Source organism: Eptesicus fuscus, chromosome 16 (assembly GCF_027574615.1).
Source record: "Eptesicus fuscus isolate TK198812 chromosome 16, DD_ASM_mEF_20220401, whole genome shotgun sequence".
Lineage (NCBI taxonomy): Eukaryota > Metazoa > Chordata > Mammalia > Chiroptera > Vespertilionidae > Eptesicus > Eptesicus fuscus.
Window position 1 is genome coordinate 42,164,662 of NC_072488.1, and position 19,833 is coordinate 42,184,494.

The 19,833-nt window shown below is 43.4% G+C and overlaps 1 protein-coding gene and 1 long non-coding RNA gene across 2 annotated transcripts in view; one reads left to right on the plus strand and one right to left on the minus strand.

Annotated features, from left to right (window-relative positions):
• The window catches only part of LOC114233694 (uncharacterized), a 129,706-nt gene extending 112,254 nt beyond the window's left edge, over positions 1 to 17,452 (minus strand). Inside the window, exons 1-6 of the long non-coding RNA XR_008558466.1 lie at positions 17,348 to 17,452; positions 15,930 to 16,018; positions 12,956 to 13,143; positions 7,165 to 7,189; positions 6,971 to 7,055; positions 997 to 1,167 (exon numbers count right to left, since the gene is read on the minus strand). This is a non-coding gene — a long non-coding RNA (uncharacterized LOC114233694). The remainder of the gene's footprint in view (positions 1 to 996; positions 1,168 to 6,970; positions 7,056 to 7,164; positions 7,190 to 12,955; positions 13,144 to 15,929; positions 16,019 to 17,347) is intronic.
• Positions 17,453 to 17,935: 483 nt separating this feature from the next.
• On the plus strand, positions 17,936 to 19,628 carry PCBP1 (poly(rC) binding protein 1). Its single transcript, XM_008147499.2, has one exon. The coding sequence runs from the start codon at positions 18,208 to 18,210 to the stop codon at positions 19,276 to 19,278; it is 1,071 nt and encodes a 356-aa protein (XP_008145721.1). The 5' UTR covers positions 17,936 to 18,207; the 3' UTR covers positions 19,279 to 19,628.
• Positions 19,629 to 19,833: the final 205 nt, after the last annotated feature.

Genomic DNA, 19,833 nt, shown 5'->3' on the forward strand with positions numbered 1-19,833 from the left:
TTTTATTATATTCTTAAATATGTTTTTATTGATTTCAGAGAGAGGAAAGGAGAGGGAGAGATAGAAACATCAATGATGAGAGAATTACTGCTAGGCTGCCTCCTGCACGCCCCACACTGGGGATCAAGCCTGTGACCTGGGCGTGTGCCCTGACTGAGATTAAAACCGTGATGTCCTGGTTCATAGGTCGACGCTCACCCACTGAGCCATGCCGGCCTGGCTAGAGCTTACATTTTATAAAGCTTAGTCTGGCTGCAGTGAGGAGAATGGAATGGAAGTGGGAGACAATAAAATCAGGACTGGAGACAGAGACTGTGTGGGAGGAGGAGGAAGAGGAAGAGGAATAGAACAACAGTAACAACAACGAAGACAATGACAACTAAAACTAAGACTAAGAAGACAAAGAGGGGGTGGGGAGAGGAGGAAAAAGAGGGAGGGGACGGGAGGAGAATGAGGAGCCAACTATGTTGATGATAACAGCTAACATTCACATAGCACTTACTAGTTGCCAATCCATCCCTAAGCAGATATTCACAGATACTCCATTTTACAAATAAGGAAACTAAGGTACAGAGTAGTAACAATGAAGAAGGAAAGAAAGCATTCCAGAAAAAAGGATTCAAGAAATATTGGGGAGGCCCTAGCCAGTTTGGCTCAGTGGATAGAGCGTCAACCTGTGGACCAAAGGGTCCCAGGTTCGATTCTGGTCAAGGGCACATACCTCGATTGCAAGCTTCTTCCCAGCCCAGGTCCTGGTCAGGACGCGTGCAGGAGGCAACCAATCGATTTGTTTCTCTTACATCGATATTTTTCTCTGTCTTTCCCTCTCTCTTCGACTCTCTCTAAAAATCAATGGGAAAATATCCTGAGGTGAGGATTAAAAATATATATATATATATTTTTTGGGGAGGACAAGTCCTAGTGATAAGCTTGTTGTCAACTGTGGAAAGGGAAGGGAGGACTTAAAAATTACTACTAGGCTTTGGGGCTGTTTACCATGTGACAGGACACTAGATGAGAAGAAGCAAGTGGGGAAGAGCAGGAGACTTCATTTTATCAAGTCGGCAAAACAATCCAGTGGAGTTGTCCATAAAAGTAGTTGGAGAGAGATTTGGGCATCATCCATGTGTAGATGGAAACTGAAGCCATCAGAGAGATTGGGATCACCTAGGGAAGAATATGAGAAAAAGGGGGGAAAAGGCCTAGGAACAGAATGCTGACACTGAAATCACAAGAATCATTCATAACAAAAAAAATTGGAAGAACCTTCATGTCCCTTGATAGTAAAATAGCTAAATAAAATACAGTATATCTATTCTATGAAATATTATACAGTAGCCAAAAAGAATAAGTATCTTTTGTTTTAATCCTTACCTGAGAATATTTTTTCCATTGATTTCTAGAGAGTGTGGGAAAGTAGAAGGGAGGGAGGAAGGGGAGAGAGAAACATCGATTGGTTGCCTCCCGCATGTGCCCCTACCAGAGCTGAGGAATCTGCAACCAAGGTATGTGCCCTTGGCCCAAAACTGAACCCTTGACCCTTTGGTCCATGGGCCGATGCTCTAACCACTGAGCAAACTGGCCAGGGCAGAATAAGTATCTTTATGTACCAACATGGAATTCTATCAAGGCATATTACTGAATCAAAGACAGAAATACCACAACAATACATAAAATGTAACCCTATTTGTATAAATAAATAAAATACAAAAATTATACTTTAAATTTTTTCTGGCTCATACATATATATACAAACATACAGAAAAAGGTACACTCCAAACCAACAGGTTACCTCTGAGAAATAGAAATAATTAAAATGTGGTAGCAGGAGTATTCAAAATATCTACAATGTTCTGATTTTTTAAAGATCTGTTCTTTGTAAAATTAAATAGCAATTTTTCAAAAAATGGGAATTTGTACTGACTTCTCAACTTTGCTGTGAACCAAATTATTCTAAAAAAAAAAAAAAAAAAAACCTTAATTTTTTTTAATGGGCAGAAGAGGGAGCCTACAAAGGACATCCTTTGCTTCAGATACTAAATTTTCTGTCCCTTCCAATCCCACACTGGCCTTGATGTTCTGATCTTCTGGCTTTCCATCTGCCCACATCTGTAACATTAATACCAAGCCCCGTAATTCCATGCTCTATTCTGATTCCTTAAGCCTGGCCACTAATCCCCTAGCATAGCCAGAACCCCAGGAGAGGAGGTCAGACACCAAAATCCTATACAAACATGGGAGAATGAGTATAGATGCCAGCATGAAGGACAGGGATCAACTAGCCTTGCTGGCCAGCAGAAGTGTCAAAGGAGAAAAGGTATTTGAAAGTCTGAAAGCAGCTTTGCAGTGCTGGGGAATGGGGCTAGAGGACAGTCAGGCAAAATCAGGCGGAAGTAGTATGGGGTAAGCTGAAGAAAGAACCAATTGCACTTATAAAAATTCCAAGTGAGCCGAAACCGGTTTGGCTCAGTGGATAGAGTGTCGGCCTGCAGACTCAAGGGTCCCAGGTTCGATTCCGGTCAAGGGCATGTACCTTGGTTGCGGGCACATCCCCAGTAGGGGGTGTGCAAGAGGCAGCTGGTGGATGTTTCTCTCTCATCGATGTTTCTAACTCTCTATCCCTCTCTCTTCCTCTCTGTAAAAAATCAATAAAATATATTTTTAAAAAATTCCAAGTGAAGTACTGTAATATGGTGAAAACCAGGTTTACAGTATAGGGAAGAGAAGCTACATTCTGTGAAGGGGTCAGGAGCAGAGTATGTGGAGATATGTATCTAGGGATATCCAGAAGAGTCACCTCATATCAGAGCAGTAATTTCAGGAGGCACAGTATAAAAGTTTAAAAGCTGGAGCAAAAGAAAGCAGCCAGGAACTTGGCTATCTCCTGAAAAGAAAAGAGGTCCTACAAATGAGGAGAAAAAACACTGAATAAAGCCTTTCCTTCTGTAAACCAAAGACGGAGATCGTGGCAGATTTCTAGAGATTGTGCTCTTAACTTTCAACTTTCTGAGGATGAAAGACAATATATTTGGTCTCCATGTTTTCCTGGTTACCCAACGAAATGATACTGCCTAGATCTTACGCAAGGCTGATTCACCACCAATTAGTCTATATCACAGCCTGCTGAGCCTTATGTCTCACGCATTCACATACCAGACAGCTCTAGAAAGAAAACAACCTGGTGTGAGCTGTCAAAGTCCTCTCAGGTACCCAACCTCACCCTCTGGGGTAAGTTTCATTTCAAAACTGAAAGGGATTGAAGGGCTGGGGAAATCCAAAGATCAACAGAGCCAGGAATAGGTGATTCCCAGTAAAACAGGGTCCCAGGCTGGAACTCAAAACAGAAACCAGATCACTGATAAGACACAGTTTATGATATCTGTCTCCAAGCATTCAGATGCCATTTTTATGTTTTCCAATATATACAAGAGAGCATGGCCATGATTATCCAAATTCTGATAACTAAATATCTAATTCTCCAAGTGTTCAATCAACTTCCTGGCTTTATTAAGTTTTAGAGCTTTGGGGTAGCTCCAATAACTGAGATACTAGGGAACTGGTGAATTTTGCAGTCCTTCAAATGGACCACATTTTAATTATTATGAATTTAATCATTTCTTCTTCCTTCGGCAAAATTCCTCTCTCACTAAAAAATCTCCAAGTTGTTCATGATGGCCCTCTCATTGGAGCAATATCCAATACAATGAAAGTCTAACTCACAAAGGAGTCAGGCTATTTGCTTGAGGTTCATTTTAACTAGTTTAGTGACCTTGGGCTCAGTTTCCTCATCTATAAAATAAGAAGCTGGAAACAGATGGAAGGAAAGCAATAAAGCTTCTTTGAACTAAGAAAAGACTTAATAAGTCTAAAAGGTTCACCAAATGGCAAGCAAGTGTTATTTTAAAAAGACACACACCTAAGGATATCATGGCGAACATAAAGCACAGAGAAAAATTTACAAACTTCCAGAAAGAGAGAACAGGTTATTACTTACAAAGAAAAAAGTATCCTATTGACATAGGACTTTTCATCTGTATCACTAGAAACTGAAGACAGTAAAAAGCTGCATACAGACTTTGTAGAGACTAGTACTATTCAAGAATGCTAAATCCATACAAGGTATCATTTATATACCTAAAGGTTAAAAAAAAATAACTGGACATATAAGGACCTAGAAAGTATCACCCATGTCCCTTTTCTAAGAAAATCGCTCAAAGAAGTATCCTAGTCAAATTAATATTTAAAATTGGAACAAAGCTGGAAAATACAAAGTATACAAAGATGTGTTTCCCCTCCCCTCAAAAAAACCTTTTCATGAGGTTGTACCAGATGACTTCTGTTGGCCTTTGCGAGTACAGGCAAAAACTGCCCTGTACACAACCAGCCCAGGCAGTCCAGGTTTGTGAGTCGTTCGTCACCTAGTGGTTTGATGAAGTAAATGCAGTTTCATCAAGTGCCTGGATAAACCACCAGCCATTTTGTGAGCTCTGACTGTGTACAGGGCAGCAACCTGATATCCTAGAGACTACAAGAGTAGGAGACTACCACCAGTCTCATATACAATTGTATAGATTCAACTCATTATCCATTCATTCCCTCAAAATATGTGAAGGGCCCACACTTTGTGCCTAACTAATCACAAGAAGCATAAATTTGTTGCAAGGCTGTACTTACAAAGTAGTAAGAGATAGAGATTGCTTCTGTGGAGACCAATCTAAATTGAATGCAAGTTTAGATGCTACAAGAAAACTGCAGCCCTGGCCTGTTTTTCTCAGTGGTTAGAGTACTGATTTGGGGACTGAAGGGTCATGGGTTCAATTCCTGGTCAAGGGCACATACTGGATTGCAGGTTCGCTCCCTGGTCGGGTGCTGGAGGGAGGCAACCAATTGATGTGTCTCTCTCATAGATGTTTCTCTCTCTCTGCCCCTCCCTTCCATTCTCTCTCAAAAACAAAACAAAAAACAAACAAACAAAAAAACTTCTCTAAAAAATATCCTAGGGTGAGGATTAAAAAAATTTTTTTAAAGAAAATTATAAATATGCTTTATGAATACGAAGAATGTCCCCAACATTCACAAGATTGGCATTGGTAGACTGTATTTCTTCTGTATGGTTCCAGGGGACAGGCCTAAAACGGATAAGTTATCTAATTATATTACAATTCAAAACAAGAAATAACTTGCTACCAATGAGAGCTATTCAACAATATAATGGGACTCCTCAAGAAGTGATGAGTTCCTCAGCAATGGAAGTATTCAAAAGGAACTTGGATGGTCATCTGCCAGGGAATGACAGAAAGCATTCCTGTCACTAACTGGATGGCAATCTGGAGACAAGGAGCTTGACTGTATTACAGCACAGGCCCTTTCCAACTCCAAGGGTCTATCATTCTAAATAGAACAAAAACAAAACAATCAAACAAAACCCACTAATAGTCCTCCCTCTGCTTTTTTTTTTTTTTCAGCTCCAACCAGTCATTATAATTTAGTGGATTTGATACCACTTTCCACTTGAGTAAATGCAGACAAAGTATTTAACTCTATTTGCTTCACTTTCATTATCTGTAAATATACAAGTACCTATCTCATAATATTACTATGAAGATTAAGTAATATAATGCTTTGTAAAGTACTTAAAACAATGCCTGTCACATAGAAAGTATATAAAACTAGCATCTTGAAAAGGAAAGTGAACTGGGGAGGTAGGGGTAGTTTGGAAAGTGAAACCTAAATGTGCTGCTTGTTTTAGTTATCTATACCCAACCCTCAACCAAAGCATTCCTGACTGTTGCTGGCCAGAGGCAAGGTTCCCTTGGCAACCATCCTCAAAAAAGAGATCAGACCTACCTTCTTCAGGAAGGCAGCTCACTCTCTGCCCAGAACTCTGGCATCTTCCCTGCACAAAGCAGACTCCCTAAAACCTCACAAATACCACTGCTTCAAAATCAAGAAGCTGAGCTACTATTACTCTCCTCATTTCATATGATCAATCACAGAACATCAGAGGTAGGAGGGATCCATCTCAGAGACGGTTCAGAGCGACACATTTGCTTAATGAATGTGGACAATATGGCTGAGAAAAGTGAAGTTCTGGACCAGGCAAGTTGGTGATAGGGTCAAGACAAGATCACCCTGGCCAGTGTGGCTCAGTTGGTTGAGTATCATCTCATGCACCATAAGGTCGCTGGTTCGATTCCAGATCAAGACACATGCCCAGGTTGTGGGCTCGATCCCCAATGGTGGGTGACCAGGAGGCAGCTAATCGATGTTTCTCTCTCTCCCTTCCTCTCTGTAAAATCAATAAAAATAATAATAATGAGGAGGAAGGTCACAGGCCCAACACTCAAAATCTTCCCATTTTTTCAATGGGAAAAACAACTGGTCCTACTAAGCCACCAGGCCCCTAATTTACACAGGTAAGGGAGGAATAGGAGCAGTAGAGTGTAGCGGTTAAAAGCATGGATGCTGGAGCAAGATTGCTTATTCAGATCCGAGCTGTACCACTTACTGTGTAATTTTAAGCCAGTTTCCTAACCTCTCTTTGTTTCTATAAAATAGGGATAAGAGCAACTATTTTAGAGCATTATTTTAAGAATTAGATGAGATAATCCATGTAAAATGTGTGGCACACAGAAAGTGTTCAACGTATACATTGCTCTACTTCTCATCATTACCAGGTGTATTAAGAAGAGAAACAAATCATACTAACAAGAGACCAGACAAGCTTCTACCTCTAAACCAAAGAACACTGGGAAGGGCACAGGTGTTTATTCAGCTGTTTCCTGGCCAGGAAACACCCTATGGGTTAGTTATGGAGAAGACCATCATTAACCCACCACTCATTCATTTTTTTGGATCTAGGTAAGAATCAACTCAAAGAATAACCAAGCACATGCTATGGTGATAAGATGCTTAAGATAACAAATGAAGGTTAGTTAGGTCCAAACCTAACTTTTACATCTATGTTTACCTCAGGTTGGACAAACTGCAATTCTTCTCCAGTCTCTTCCCCTCAACCCATGAAGGTGGTGTAATGTAATGGTTAAGAAAGAGTTCTGAAAAAAAAAAAAAAAAAGAAAGAAAGAAAGAGTTCTGAAGTCTGGCTGCCTCGGAGCAAATCCCATAATTTATTTGCTGTGTCACTTAGGCAAAAAAAAACCTTACCTCTCTCTAAGCTTTGTTTCTCCATCTGTTAAATGAGGATAACAATTATTTTAATTATGATAACAGCTGACATTTGGTGAGCATTTTCTATGTGCCAAGCCCTATGCTAAGCACTTTATATGGCTTACATTATTTTAATCATTAGAACAATTTTATAAAGAAAGTACTATTATTACCCTCACTTTACAGATACAGATGAGGAAAATGAAGTATTTTTCTTTTCTTATTCAAGGCCACATGGCTAGTTGCTGGCAATGCTTGGCTCCGTGGATAAAGCCAAGCATTGGCCTATGGACCAAAGGGTCCCAGGTTCGATTCCAGTCAAGGGCATGTACCTCGGTTGCAGGCTCCTCCCTGGTCTGGGCCCTGGTCAGGACTCGTGCAGGAGGCAACCAATTGATGTGCTTCTCTCAAATCAATATTTCTGTCTTTCCCTCTCTCTTCCACTTTCTCTAAAAATCAATGGAAAAATATCCTTGGGTGAGGATTAAAAAAAAAAAAGCTGAAGAATCAGTGCAACAGGTCTGACCTCAAAGTCTATGTTCCTTACTCCTAACACTGTTCTACCTCTCATAGCACCTGCCTCATATGGTTGTTATGTTGTTAAAATAAGACAATCCACAAAATGTGCTTAGCACATTGCCAGTTTATTCAAGGTTAGCCATTACTATTATTGCTATTATCATAATCACAGACTCCTTTGAACCTCTCTCAAATTCTACGGTCTCCTGAGTTCCAATTTCATCTAAAGGGAAATAGTTGTTTTCCTTTCTAGATAGCAACTCACTGGGCAGCAAGGAGTGGGGTTCTAGCATTTCATCTCTCTCATGCAATATAGGGATAAGCATCTGAGTAGAGAGAAATATTTTCTATAAACAACTATTCTATAAAGCAATATATGAACAAATATGTGATACCTCAATCAATAAAGAAATTTAAAAAATAAATGGCAGGAATATTAAAAAATATATATATACATATATATATTAGTCTTTGTTTTCAAAAAGAAAAGCTTCATTGTTCTCATTAGAAAAGAAACATGCTTATTAAAATTATTCTTTCAAAATAAAGCAGAATATTCAGTACTTGCTAAAAAAGAAAAAAATTATCTGCCCTTTACAATCTTCTCTTTTCATTCTCCTAGTCTCAAACCCATGTTTAGTCATTTAATCCTCACATTATCTCTATTTGACAAGTGCAGAAACTGAGGCGCAAGACCAAACGGCTAATAAGTGGATAGTCAGGAATTCCGGAAAAGAATTTTCAGATATGGAAGAGGTAAAGATAGTAAACTCTTGCACTTATCCTGAGAGGAGGTGGCTATGACAGAAGGTTCTTAGGAGGTACACCTAAAAGTAACTAAGACTGATAATGGGATTTTTAAGAAACTCTTGCTATTAACAAGGAAAGACCAAATACGAACTATAACCCAAAAGCCAGTAATGCTAGATAGCTATCATCAATCCTGTCCTCCAAGAGGCAGTGCAATTACTTTTTTGCATTTATTGTATTTTATTTCAATCAATTTAAAACTTATACGTAATCTTATTTTTTGAAAACTTTTAGCTTAACTTATATATGTAAATGTACTTTTTCTGCTGTAAATTTTATGAAAGCTAAATACAGACCAAATATTTCCAATGAAAATTTAGCACATTTTTTTTCTTTCAGTTTCAGCAAATTATTAAGTCTGACAAAGCAGGACTTTGTCTCTGAAGACATACATACTCTTGCACACCAGTCCTTACCTCCCCAATTCCAAAATGATGTAGCACTTTATCCTGCTAGAGAACACAGTACTGTTTTGGTCATTATAATAATTTTTTAGACTAAGAAACTTGAGGGCAGCCCTGGCCAGTGTGTCTGTTGGTTGAGGGTTGTCCATGCACCAAAAGGTCACTGGTTAAGATTCCCAGTCAGGACGCATGCCCAAGTTTCAGGCTTGATCCCCAGTAGCGGGAAGGAGGGGCTGGAGGCAACCAATTGATGTTTCTCTCACACATGGATGCTTCTCTCTAAAAAAAAACAAAAAAAACAATAAAACATATTTTTTTTTAAAAGAAAGAAACGTGAGGGCAAGGACAACGTCTTATTCATACAGATCTTTCTCTCCTTATCCCTCTATGTGGGCTCAATCCCCTGTGGAGGGCAAGCCGGAGGCAGCCGATCAATGATCTCTCTCTCTCATCGATGTTTCTATCCCGCTCTTCTCCCTTCTTCTCTCTCTAAAAAATCAATTAGAATGTATTTTTAAAAAGAGCAAAGGAGGACGAACATTTAGAAACTATTCTAATAGTAGCAGAGAAAGTAGTGTGAAATGTTCAAATCCCGAATGTATTATTTCAAGGTACAGCTGACAGGATCTGCTGGTGTACTGGATGAAGAAAGTAAGAGAAAAAAACAAGTCAAGGAAGAGGTCTCCATACATTCAATACAACTGAAACTGAGATGGGGATGAATTGCCAGAGATAGAGGTTTGAGAGAAGAAGTTCCAGAGTCAATTTTTTAAATATGTTAAGTTCAAGACGCTATCAGATACCCAAGTGGAGGTATCCAGTAGGCACTAAGATATTCTTGAGATCAGGGGAAGACATTCAAGCTAGTAATATACACTTGAGAATTGTCAGGGTATAAATAGTATTTAAAGTCTTGAAATAGAGGATCTAGGAAATGAGCATAGACAGAGAAAGAATCCAAGGACTGATCTGAGTACTCTATCATTGGAGGCTGAAGAGTGAAGGGTGGGGGGTGGAGAGAGAGGTTGAAAAGGAGGAAGGAGGGATGGTAAGGTAGGAGAACCACGGGAGTGGCATTCTGGAAGCCAAGTGAAACTAGTGTGCAAGGAGGGAGTGTCAAATGCTACTCAGAGGTCAAGAAAGAAGACAACTGAGAAATGATTACTGAATGATCTATGTGTTATTTTCTAAGCATGTTCTTCCCTACTACACAATATCACTTATCTTTTAATCCAAGTAAAATCCTAGTATTGGCCAATGAATACACATAAGGTTTCTGTTTAATGCAGATATATCCGTGTCTCAGAAAAAAACAACACACACACAAAAATCAATGCTCTTAATCTGGACACAACAGATTTTACACAGTGAATAATGTTGAACAAATGCTTTGTCTGGTTCAAGTAACTGTCTCTGAAACAAGGTCCCCAACTACATCTTGCTTATGCTCAGTAGGCGAAATCAGATAAATCAGCTATTTAAAAGTATTTATTTTGTTCTGCCACAAAGTAGTAATAACTCTTCAACTCATTTCCCTGTTCCTTAATTCAAACATCCTAGCCAAGACCCTAAATTTCCACATAACCCTTTAAAAACAAAGCAGAACACAATCAAATTCAAAACTTGGATGAGAAAGAGATATGTTGTACCCTCACCTTCTTCCTTTTACTGCACAGCAGGTTAACAATCATGTGCTAACTCAAAAGCTGTGTTTTATTTACATTTTGTCATTACACTAAGACAGGAAATAAAATTTCTGGTGTCTTCATCTTAAAAAAAGAATTACTGCTATAAAATAAGGATTTGAACTCTGTGCTCTACCAAGTAGTCTCAATAATCTACATTTCTGAAGCAGAACAATAATCACCAATAACTGGATCATGCAAACATCGTTCATACCTTCCTAAAATGCCTATAACTTCTGAAGGAACTGTGCTCTCTCTGCCTTTGGGCCTTTGCTCTCTCTCCTGTAATACCCTTCCCTGCCCTCCACCTTGCAATTTGCCAACTTGGGACTCAGCCTGAATGTCAACTTCTCTAGGCAGCCTAGATCCCTGGGTCCCCTCCAAAATTGAATCAAGGTTCCTCCTCTGAGCCCATAGCACCCTCTGCTTACTCATATCCTAATACTTTAACACACTGTACTGTAAATCTACTCACTAGTCTCTCTCTCTCTCTCCAGACCATAAACATCTTGAAGGCAAGGACAGGATCTTACTCATTTGAATATCCTTAGTGTTTGGGATATATCAAGCAATCAGTGTTTATTGAATGAATAAAATGAAATTTGACCTGGAATACCTTATGTGATTTTGTAGCACATTTTTCCTTAATAAACTAATTGAACTGATGCTGATATTAAAATTACTGGCATCTAATCACATACCCAGCTGATAGCAAAAACAAAAAAAATTTTCCCCACCTGATACTGGAAATAAAAAATTAAAAAAGAGCCAAAGCCGGTTTGGCTCAGTGGGTAGAGCGTCGGCCTGCAGACTCAAGGGTCCCGGGTTCGATTCCGGTCAAGAGCATGTACCTTGGTTGCAGGCACATCCCCAGTAGGGGGTGTGCAAGAGGCAGCTGATCGATGTTTCTCTCTCATCGATGTTTCTAACTCTCTATCCCTCTCTCTTCCTCTCTGTAAAAAATCAATAAAATATATTTTAAAAAAAAATTAAAAAAGATTTGCTGCTCAAGATCAGCTCCAGGAGGAGTTATTATACCAGCTGCTCTTCCTGGGTGCAAGACAGCAGCCTATGCTTCCCACAATACAGGAGGGGCTAATGGACCTCTGGATTGTTCTTGTCACCTCCCTTCCACTAATCTGTATTCTCCTCTTTTCTGCCCTATTATTTTCTCTTTCCTTTTCTTACCTTCCTTTCCTTTCTCATTTTGGATACTTAGCACTTGCTAAGTATCTGTTCTCATTTCCCCTTTAACTTTTTTCTGTACTCCCTTCTCCATCCCTTATTTCAGTGACCCTGGAGAATCCATGGGCACTGCTTTGCCCAACTGGGAGAACTTAGGCCAAGGACGTTGCTGTATCTCCTCATCACTTCTGTAAGGCACACCAACATATTTCTTCTGTTTCTGAGGAAACAAGTACTGACCCCATAACAGCAATGCAGGGTCACCAGCAAATAAGGTCAAATTGTTACTATCCACACAAAGTGGGAATGACATTTCTAGGCTGCACTCTGAAAGTAATGAGAGAAAAGGATTCTTAATTTTCTATAATCCTATATAATAAAAGCCTAATATGCAAATTGCCCAGGAGTTCGACCAGGGTGCGGGCTGGCTGGCCAACTACCCACAGCCTCTCCCCCCGGCTGGCCCTGGCCAACAGTGGCGGCAGCAGGCGGCTAGGGATAGAGAGGCCCCGGCCGGCAGCCACTAGGGTCCCTGCCAGTGCACAAGTTTTGTGCACTGGGCCTCTAGTTTTAAATAAAAGAGAAATGGGAAGCTAGGTGTGAAGGGGGAAGAGAAAAAGAAACCATGGGAATCCAAGAGTCTTACTGAGTAGGAATCATGCCCACCACTCCCCAAATCCATAAATGTAAACATTAGAAAATAAGAAGGATTGGATGTCCTGAAACAGAAAAATAAAGACTGAATGGAAAGCTTTCCGAGTTTAAAATAGAGGTATTCCATGTATCCAAGTCAGTGTCACAAACATGAGAAGACAAGGAAAGGAACAGTCCACAACTAGGAGTCAAGAGGCTCAGCTCAGGTCCTAATAAGCTGTGTAAACTTGAGCAGGTCACTTCATTACTCTGATCCAGAAATGGATCTTCCATAAAATAGGCAGAATAATACCTTTCTGGAAACATTGCCAGTGATGATTAAATAAATAATGTGATATCACTCTGAAAGGTTTTGTTTAAGAATAAGCCAATGTAAAAAAAATAAAAAATAAAATAAAAAAAAGAATAAGCCAATGTGAGGTAAGAGGAAGCAAAAATCCTTCCTCTGAATGGAGTATAAATCCTGTGGTTCAATTTTTAAGAGACTAAGCCTAATTCACCTTCCCAGCCTCATTAAACCCCTTAACCAACCTGCAGTCACTCAAGTGGGAAGAGAAGAGTCATATGTGAGGCTCCAGAGGTAGGGTGGTGACTATTTAGTCAGTTGCTCCATTATCTCAGTGGCTTCATCTGTAAAATGGGTGGTGTCTGAAGGAGGAGTGAAGAATAGTCCAGCGCCCTTTTTGCCAGATCTCAGGGTCACCAAAGGTACCTGTGGCCTGTACAACACATTATCAATACCAAGACATATTACAACTTAATAAACAGCCAAATGTAGGCTATTCTTGGGAGGAGGTATAAGACTCTGGAGGAAGTGGGCAGATTAAGAACTAGGAAAATGAGGAGGTAGATAGAGTCCTAAAGGTATTCAGATAAGAAATTAAGAGAATATTTCAGGCATAAAAGACTTAAAATAGGCAGTCTTGTGAAGAAAGACCCAATGGATAAAATTTTCTTTAGGAAAAATAAATAGGTGGCAGATGCTTTGAATCATGATTAATTATTGATTATATGTATTTTAGTCTTTTTGTTGTCTCTTAAGTTTTTAACATTTACTAATATTTTTAATTCCCTAATCAACTGTCTTCCTACAAGATAAGGCCCTCTATAGAGAACACTTCTTCTTTACAAGTTAAGTATACAGGCTCTGGGCCCAGATTGCCTAGCTTGAAATCCTTGCTTTACTAGCTATGTGACCTTAGACGAAATCCTTTAGCTCTCTGTACCTCTGTGAAAAGGAAATAACATCACTCCCATCTCAGGATGGAACTCTGCTTAGGCACTTATTTGTTGCTTGGCCCACAAGTTATTTATTACGTTGAACTCAGGAGGTTTTGTGAGAATTATATATGTACATTAACCAATTAGTAACAGCTAACAATGGGTTTTTCATCACTTTAGTTTTGATGTGCCCTATTTTTTAATTTTTTAATCCTCACCCGAGGATATCTTTCCACTGATTTTTTAGAGAGAATGGGAGAGGGAAAGACAGAGAGAAATATTGATGTGAGAGAAACACATTGATTGGTTGTCTCCTGCACTCGCCCTGACCAGGGCCCCAGCTGGGGAGGAGCCTGCAAACGAGGTACATGCCCTTGATTGGAAATAGAGCCCGGGACCCTTCAGTCCACCAGCTGACACTCTATCCACTGAGCCAAACTGGGTAGGGCCACTATCATGTACCCCGATTTTTAACGTAAAGGTAAAAATAAAAATAAAAATAAAAATCACCGGAGTAGCCCTGTGCTCAGTGGGTTGGTTCCCTGCCCTGACTGGGTGTGGGAGGCAATCAGTCAATGTGTCTCTCACAAGGATCTCTCTCTCTCTTTTTCCCTCTCCCTCTCTCCCTCCCTCTGAAAATGCAATGGGGAAAATATCCTCTGGTGAGGATTAACAAAACAAAAATCACCAGGCAGTGTGGCTCAGTGGTTAAGTGTCAGCCCATGAACCAAGAGGTGACTGTTCAGATTCCAGTGAGGACACATGCCCGGGTTGAGGGCTTCATCCCAGTATGGGGCATGCAGGAGGCAGCCGATAGATAATGCTTCTCTCTCATCGATGTTTCTCTCTCTCTCCTTTCCTATCTCTCTAAAAATCAATAAAACATATTTTTTTAAAATTACCCAAATATATTGCATGTAGTAAAGGCTAAGTACCATTTTACAAAAATTTTGTTTCTGTTATATATACATGGTACATATATGTCTGTTATTATGTAAAATTTATTCCTTACAGTGGTTTGCTTCTGAAAAGCGGGAACCTCTGAATTAACACAAAATAAAGCTTCAAGCTCTAGCCAGTTTGGCTCAGTGGATAGAGCGTCGGTCTGTGAACTGAAAGGTCCCAGGTTCGATTCTGGTCAAGGGCACATGCCCGGGCTGTGTGCTCGATCCCCAGGGGAGGACTTGCAGGAGGCAGCCGATCCATGATTCTCTCTCATCAGGGATGTTTCTATCTCTCTCTCCTTCTTCCTTCTTCTCTGAAATCAATAAAAATATATTAAAAATAAAAATAAGCCGAAACCGGTTTGGCTCAGTGGATAGAGCGTCGGCCTTCGGACTGAAAGGTCCCAGGTTTGATTCCGGTCAGGGGCATGTACATTGGTTGTGGGCACATCCCCAGTGGGGGGTGTGTAGGAGGCAGCTGGTTGATGTTTCTCTCTCATCGATGTTTCTAAGCTCTCTATCCCTCTCCCTTCCTCTCTGTAAGAAATGAATAAAATATATTTTAAATAAATAAATAAATAAAGCTTCGAACCTTGCCTGGCACACAGTAAGCACTGAGTGCTATTATCGTCATTGCTGCTGTTGTGCACCTGCCTGTGTAAAGGTGTCTGTAGGATTATGCAAGGGGCAATGTGAAAGCACTTTGGAGAGCCTGGTAATGTGATGCGAATGTGAGTTAGAGGAAGCAAAGGCCCTTCTCTCCATGTCTAACACCCACACAAGCAGAACCCTGCTTCGGCACATATGTGTTGCCTGGCCCACAAGTAATTTATTACACTGAACTGAGGAGTCCACAGACTACACTGTATCTACCACTCTGTCATGCTCTGTCAATATTTGCAGAGAAATGGAGACCTGGCGCCAGTGTAAAATTATTTATTTTTACCTGGTTGGGGTGGGGAAGGCGAAGTCATAGCCACTGGTAGCTAAAGGAAGCAAGTGAGTCATAGGGAGCAATTGCTTGCTCCATTGAGCCAGGTAGACTCCAAGGTGCCACAGACAAGGCAGGACTGACAGATACGTGAGCCTTTGTGCAGGGCTGAATCACTTCCCCTCCCTACCCTCACCCAGATACCTCAGAAAAAACAACACTTGAGCCCGTCACAGGTGTAGCTCACACCAGGAACCACGGGGAATCCCCAAATATGTACTAATAGGGGGGAAACTACCCACCAAAAGGTTACCTGAGGGGGACTCCTTTAAACAAGCTCACCTAAACGTTCAAACAGCATTTAAATTGTAAAATTCTAATTGACAGAAAAATTTGGAAATGTGCTCACCCATAAGGAAAAAAGGAGGTCTGGATTCCATCCTTGACACTGTGACCTTGAATTAATCACTTCATCTCCCTGTGCCTAAGGGAATTCATCTGTTAAAAAAAAAGAGAGAGATAACCATAATACCACCTACCTCAGAGGATCATGGTAAAAATTAGATGGTTTGCAGTAAAAAGCCTAGCACGAGACCTCGCACGGGTCAACGCACAGTCAGTGCCTGTCCCTTCCAGACTCAAAGTGAACTCCAGTTGTGGCAAACGGAGGTTCACTGTCCAACTTGCCCGTGAGGCGGGGAAAAAAAAAAATCATAGGCATCTTAGTCGCTTCGTTGAAACTGTCTGTTTTAAAGGTTTATAAGGCCATTTCTTGGTCTTTGCAGCACAGCAGCCCAGCCTGTGCTGGGCTAGGAATGCAGCCATTTCCCATCTCACTCCTTCAGGCAGGGATTCCTCAATGCTCTGTTCCTGGGGGTCCAAGTTACCCATGGGTCCCAGCCTCCACTGTGCTTTCCATTTAAAATGAGCGACAGACTCGGTATTACGCCTACATTTTACAGTTCCAATTCCCGGTTCAAAATCAGGGGAGAACTGCATTAAAATTCGCCCCCCACCCCCCCCCCAGGTTTGGCCCACCCCGTGGGGGTTATCGGAGCGGACAGAGGACTCGCTGGGCAGGGACGGCCCCGACCACAGGCACGGGGGGGAGGGGACGGGGGCGCATTCTAGAGCTTTCACGGTAACCCCAATTTCTCGTTGGCGACGAATCCGGACCACGTGCGGCCATTTTGTGTTGAGGAAAAATGGCGGCCACCCCCGTGGGGAAGGAGGGGGGGGCCGAGAGTCAGCCGTTAGCCGCTTCCCCTGAGGGATCCTGAAGCACTTTGCGCAAACAGCCTTTTCTGTCTGGCTTAGCTGACGGGAAGGGCAAGGGGCAGAAATCACCACTGGCACACCAGCGGCCCCAGCCAGTTCCTTGGCGGAAGGAACGTGCTGCAGCGCCTGCGGCAGGAAAAGCCTTCCAAGATGGCGGCACGGCGAGCGCCGCCCCCGGAAAGCGCGGGGCGCGGCGGCTGCACCAAGCGGGGCCAGGGCGGCCTAGCCGCAGCGGGAGCCTGAACCGTGCGGGGAAAAGCCGCAGGAGCTCCCCCAAAGCACTGCTCGGCACCCCAGGAGTCAACACGGCCCCTAAGAGGCACACCATTGTCTTAAACAGCTGAGGGGGCTGCCACAACTAAAGCGCCACTCGGGCGGGAGGTGGGGTTCCTGCGGGTTGAACCGAAAGAAAACTTGCAAACTGCAAACAAAGCATTATGTAAATGGACGCCATTCTTTCAGGGCCACGTTTCTAGCACTTCCCAGAAACCACGAGCAGAGCCGCAACTTGGGCGGCGGCTGGGGGTGGGTTTCGGTCTTTCTCCTCACCGGCCACAGGGCCGAGGCCCAGGCCGGGGTGGCGGCTGGCGCCCTGCGCCCAGACGCCGGGGACGAAGGAGTCCCACGTGCCCGCCCGCGCGCCCGCCCCGAAGCCTCGCCTCGCCTCCCCTCCCCCCCGGAAGGCCGCGCTGCCCCTCCCGTCCCCCCCACACCCTCGCGCACGCGCAGTGGACGCCTTACGCGCACGTTTTAAATCCGCGGCGTCCCAGCTGCCGCCTGCAGTCGCCGCCGGGTCTGCCCTTGTTCCTCCTGGCCCAAAGTCCTTTCGTAGGGCGGTAAAATAATGTGTCGCCCCCATTCACAACACCGACATGTCCAAACATCTGCCGGTGCCACTAGGGTTAATAAAATAAATACTGGTTTTAAAAATTTGCCGGACTCACAGTTTCTGCCCATCGGAGCTTTATATTCAAGGCTAGGCTGTTAAAGGATTTTTTTGTAAAACTACCATCTGGAGGTTGGCGCAATCTTGTGACCTAAAAAAGACGGGTCCTCATTTTTTTTCAAGGGGTCCTGCGCAGCAAGCACTTCCGGGGTCAGAGGGTACGCGAGGTTGAAAGCGGGCTTCCCGCCCCGCCCAGACCGCCGAGGCTGCCGCCGGAGTCGCCACCGCCGCGCCCTCGCCCACCCGCCTGCCCGCCGCTCCCGGCCCCGCTCGCCCCCTCCGCCGCCGCCGCTCGCCCCTGCGACGACGCCGCGGCCTCCCGCCCGCGCCCGCTCGCTCCCGCGGCCCTCGCTCGCCTCGCGCCGGCAGTTTTGGGCCTACACCTCCCCTCCCCCCCCGCCAGCCGCCAAAGACTTGACCACGTAACGAGCCCAACTCCCCCGAACGCCGCCCGCCGCTCGCCATGGATGCCGGTGTGACTGAAAGTGGACTAAATGTGACTCTCACCATTCGGCTGCTTATGCACGGAAAGGAAGTGGGCAGCATCATCGGGAAGAAAGGGGAGTCGGTTAAGAGGATCCGCGAGGAGAGTGGCGCGCGGATCAACATCTCGGAGGGGAATTGTCCGGAGAGAATCATCACTCTGACCGGCCCCACCAATGCCATCTTTAAGGCCTTCGCTATGATCATCGATAAGCTGGAGGAAGATATCAACAGCTCCATGACCAACAGCACGGCGGCCAGCAGGCCCCCGGTCACCCTGCGGCTGGTGGTGCCGGCCACCCAGTGCGGCTCCCTGATTGGGAAAGGCGGCTGTAAGATCAAAGAGATCCGCGAGAGCACCGGGGCCCAAGTCCAGGTGGCGGGGGATATGCTGCCCAACTCCACCGAGCGGGCCATCACCATTGCTGGCGTGCCGCAGTCTGTCACCGAGTGTGTCAAGCAGATCTGCCTGGTCATGCTGGAGACGCTCTCCCAGTCTCCGCAAGGAAGAGTCATGACCATTCCGTACCAGCCCATGCCAGCCAGCTCTCCGGTCATCTGCGCGGGCGGCCAAGATCGGTGCAGCGACGCTGCGGGCTACCCTCATGCCACCCATGACCTGGAGGGACCACCGCTAGATGCCTACTCGATTCAAGGACAACACACCATTTCTCCGCTCGATCTGGCCAAGCTGAACCAGGTGGCAAGACAACAGTCCCACTTTGCCATGATGCACGGCGGGACCGGATTCGCCGGAATTGACTCCAGCTCTCCGGAGGTGAAAGGCTATTGGGCAAGTTTGGATGCATCTACTCAAACCACCCATGAACTCACCATTCCAAATAACTTAATTGGCTGCATAATCGGGCGCCAGGGCGCCAACATCAATGAGATCCGCCAGATGTCCGGGGCCCAGATCAAAATTGCCAATCCAGTGGAAGGCTCTTCTGGTAGGCAGGTTACTATCACTGGTTCTGCTGCCAGTATTAGTCTGGCCCAATATCTAATCAATGCCAGGCTTTCCTCTGAGAAGGGCATGGGGTGCAGCTAGAACAGTGTAGGTCCACTCATAACCTCTTTCTGCTGTTTTTCCCATGATCCAAATGTGTAATTTCTGGTCAGTGATTCCAGGTTTTAAATAATTTGTAAGTGTTCAGTTTCTACACTTTATCATCTGCTAAGAATTTAAAAATCACCTTCTCTGTTCAGCTGTTAATGCTGGGATCCATATTTAGTTTTATAAGCTTTTCCCTGTTTTTAGTTTTGTTTTGGGTTTTTGGCTCATGGATTTTATTTCTGTTTGTCAAAAAGAAATGTAAGAGTGGAATGTTTAAGAAATTTCAGTTTAGTTCTGTAATGTCAAGAATTTAAAAATTAAAAAGTGGATTGGTTAAAAAAAAATGCTTCATATTTGAAAAAGCTGGGAACTACGATCTTAAACTCTTTGTTGGTGCATTTTTTCCCCTTCCCTTTTAGTGTTAGGCATTTGCAGGGAGAAATGTGGGCCCATCCTTGGTATTCTCTCAAGCCCTTTTCATCTTATTGGTAAGATTCCATTTCCTCTCCGTCCCAACAAAGGAACACTGCAGGTTGGGCCTGCTTTGGG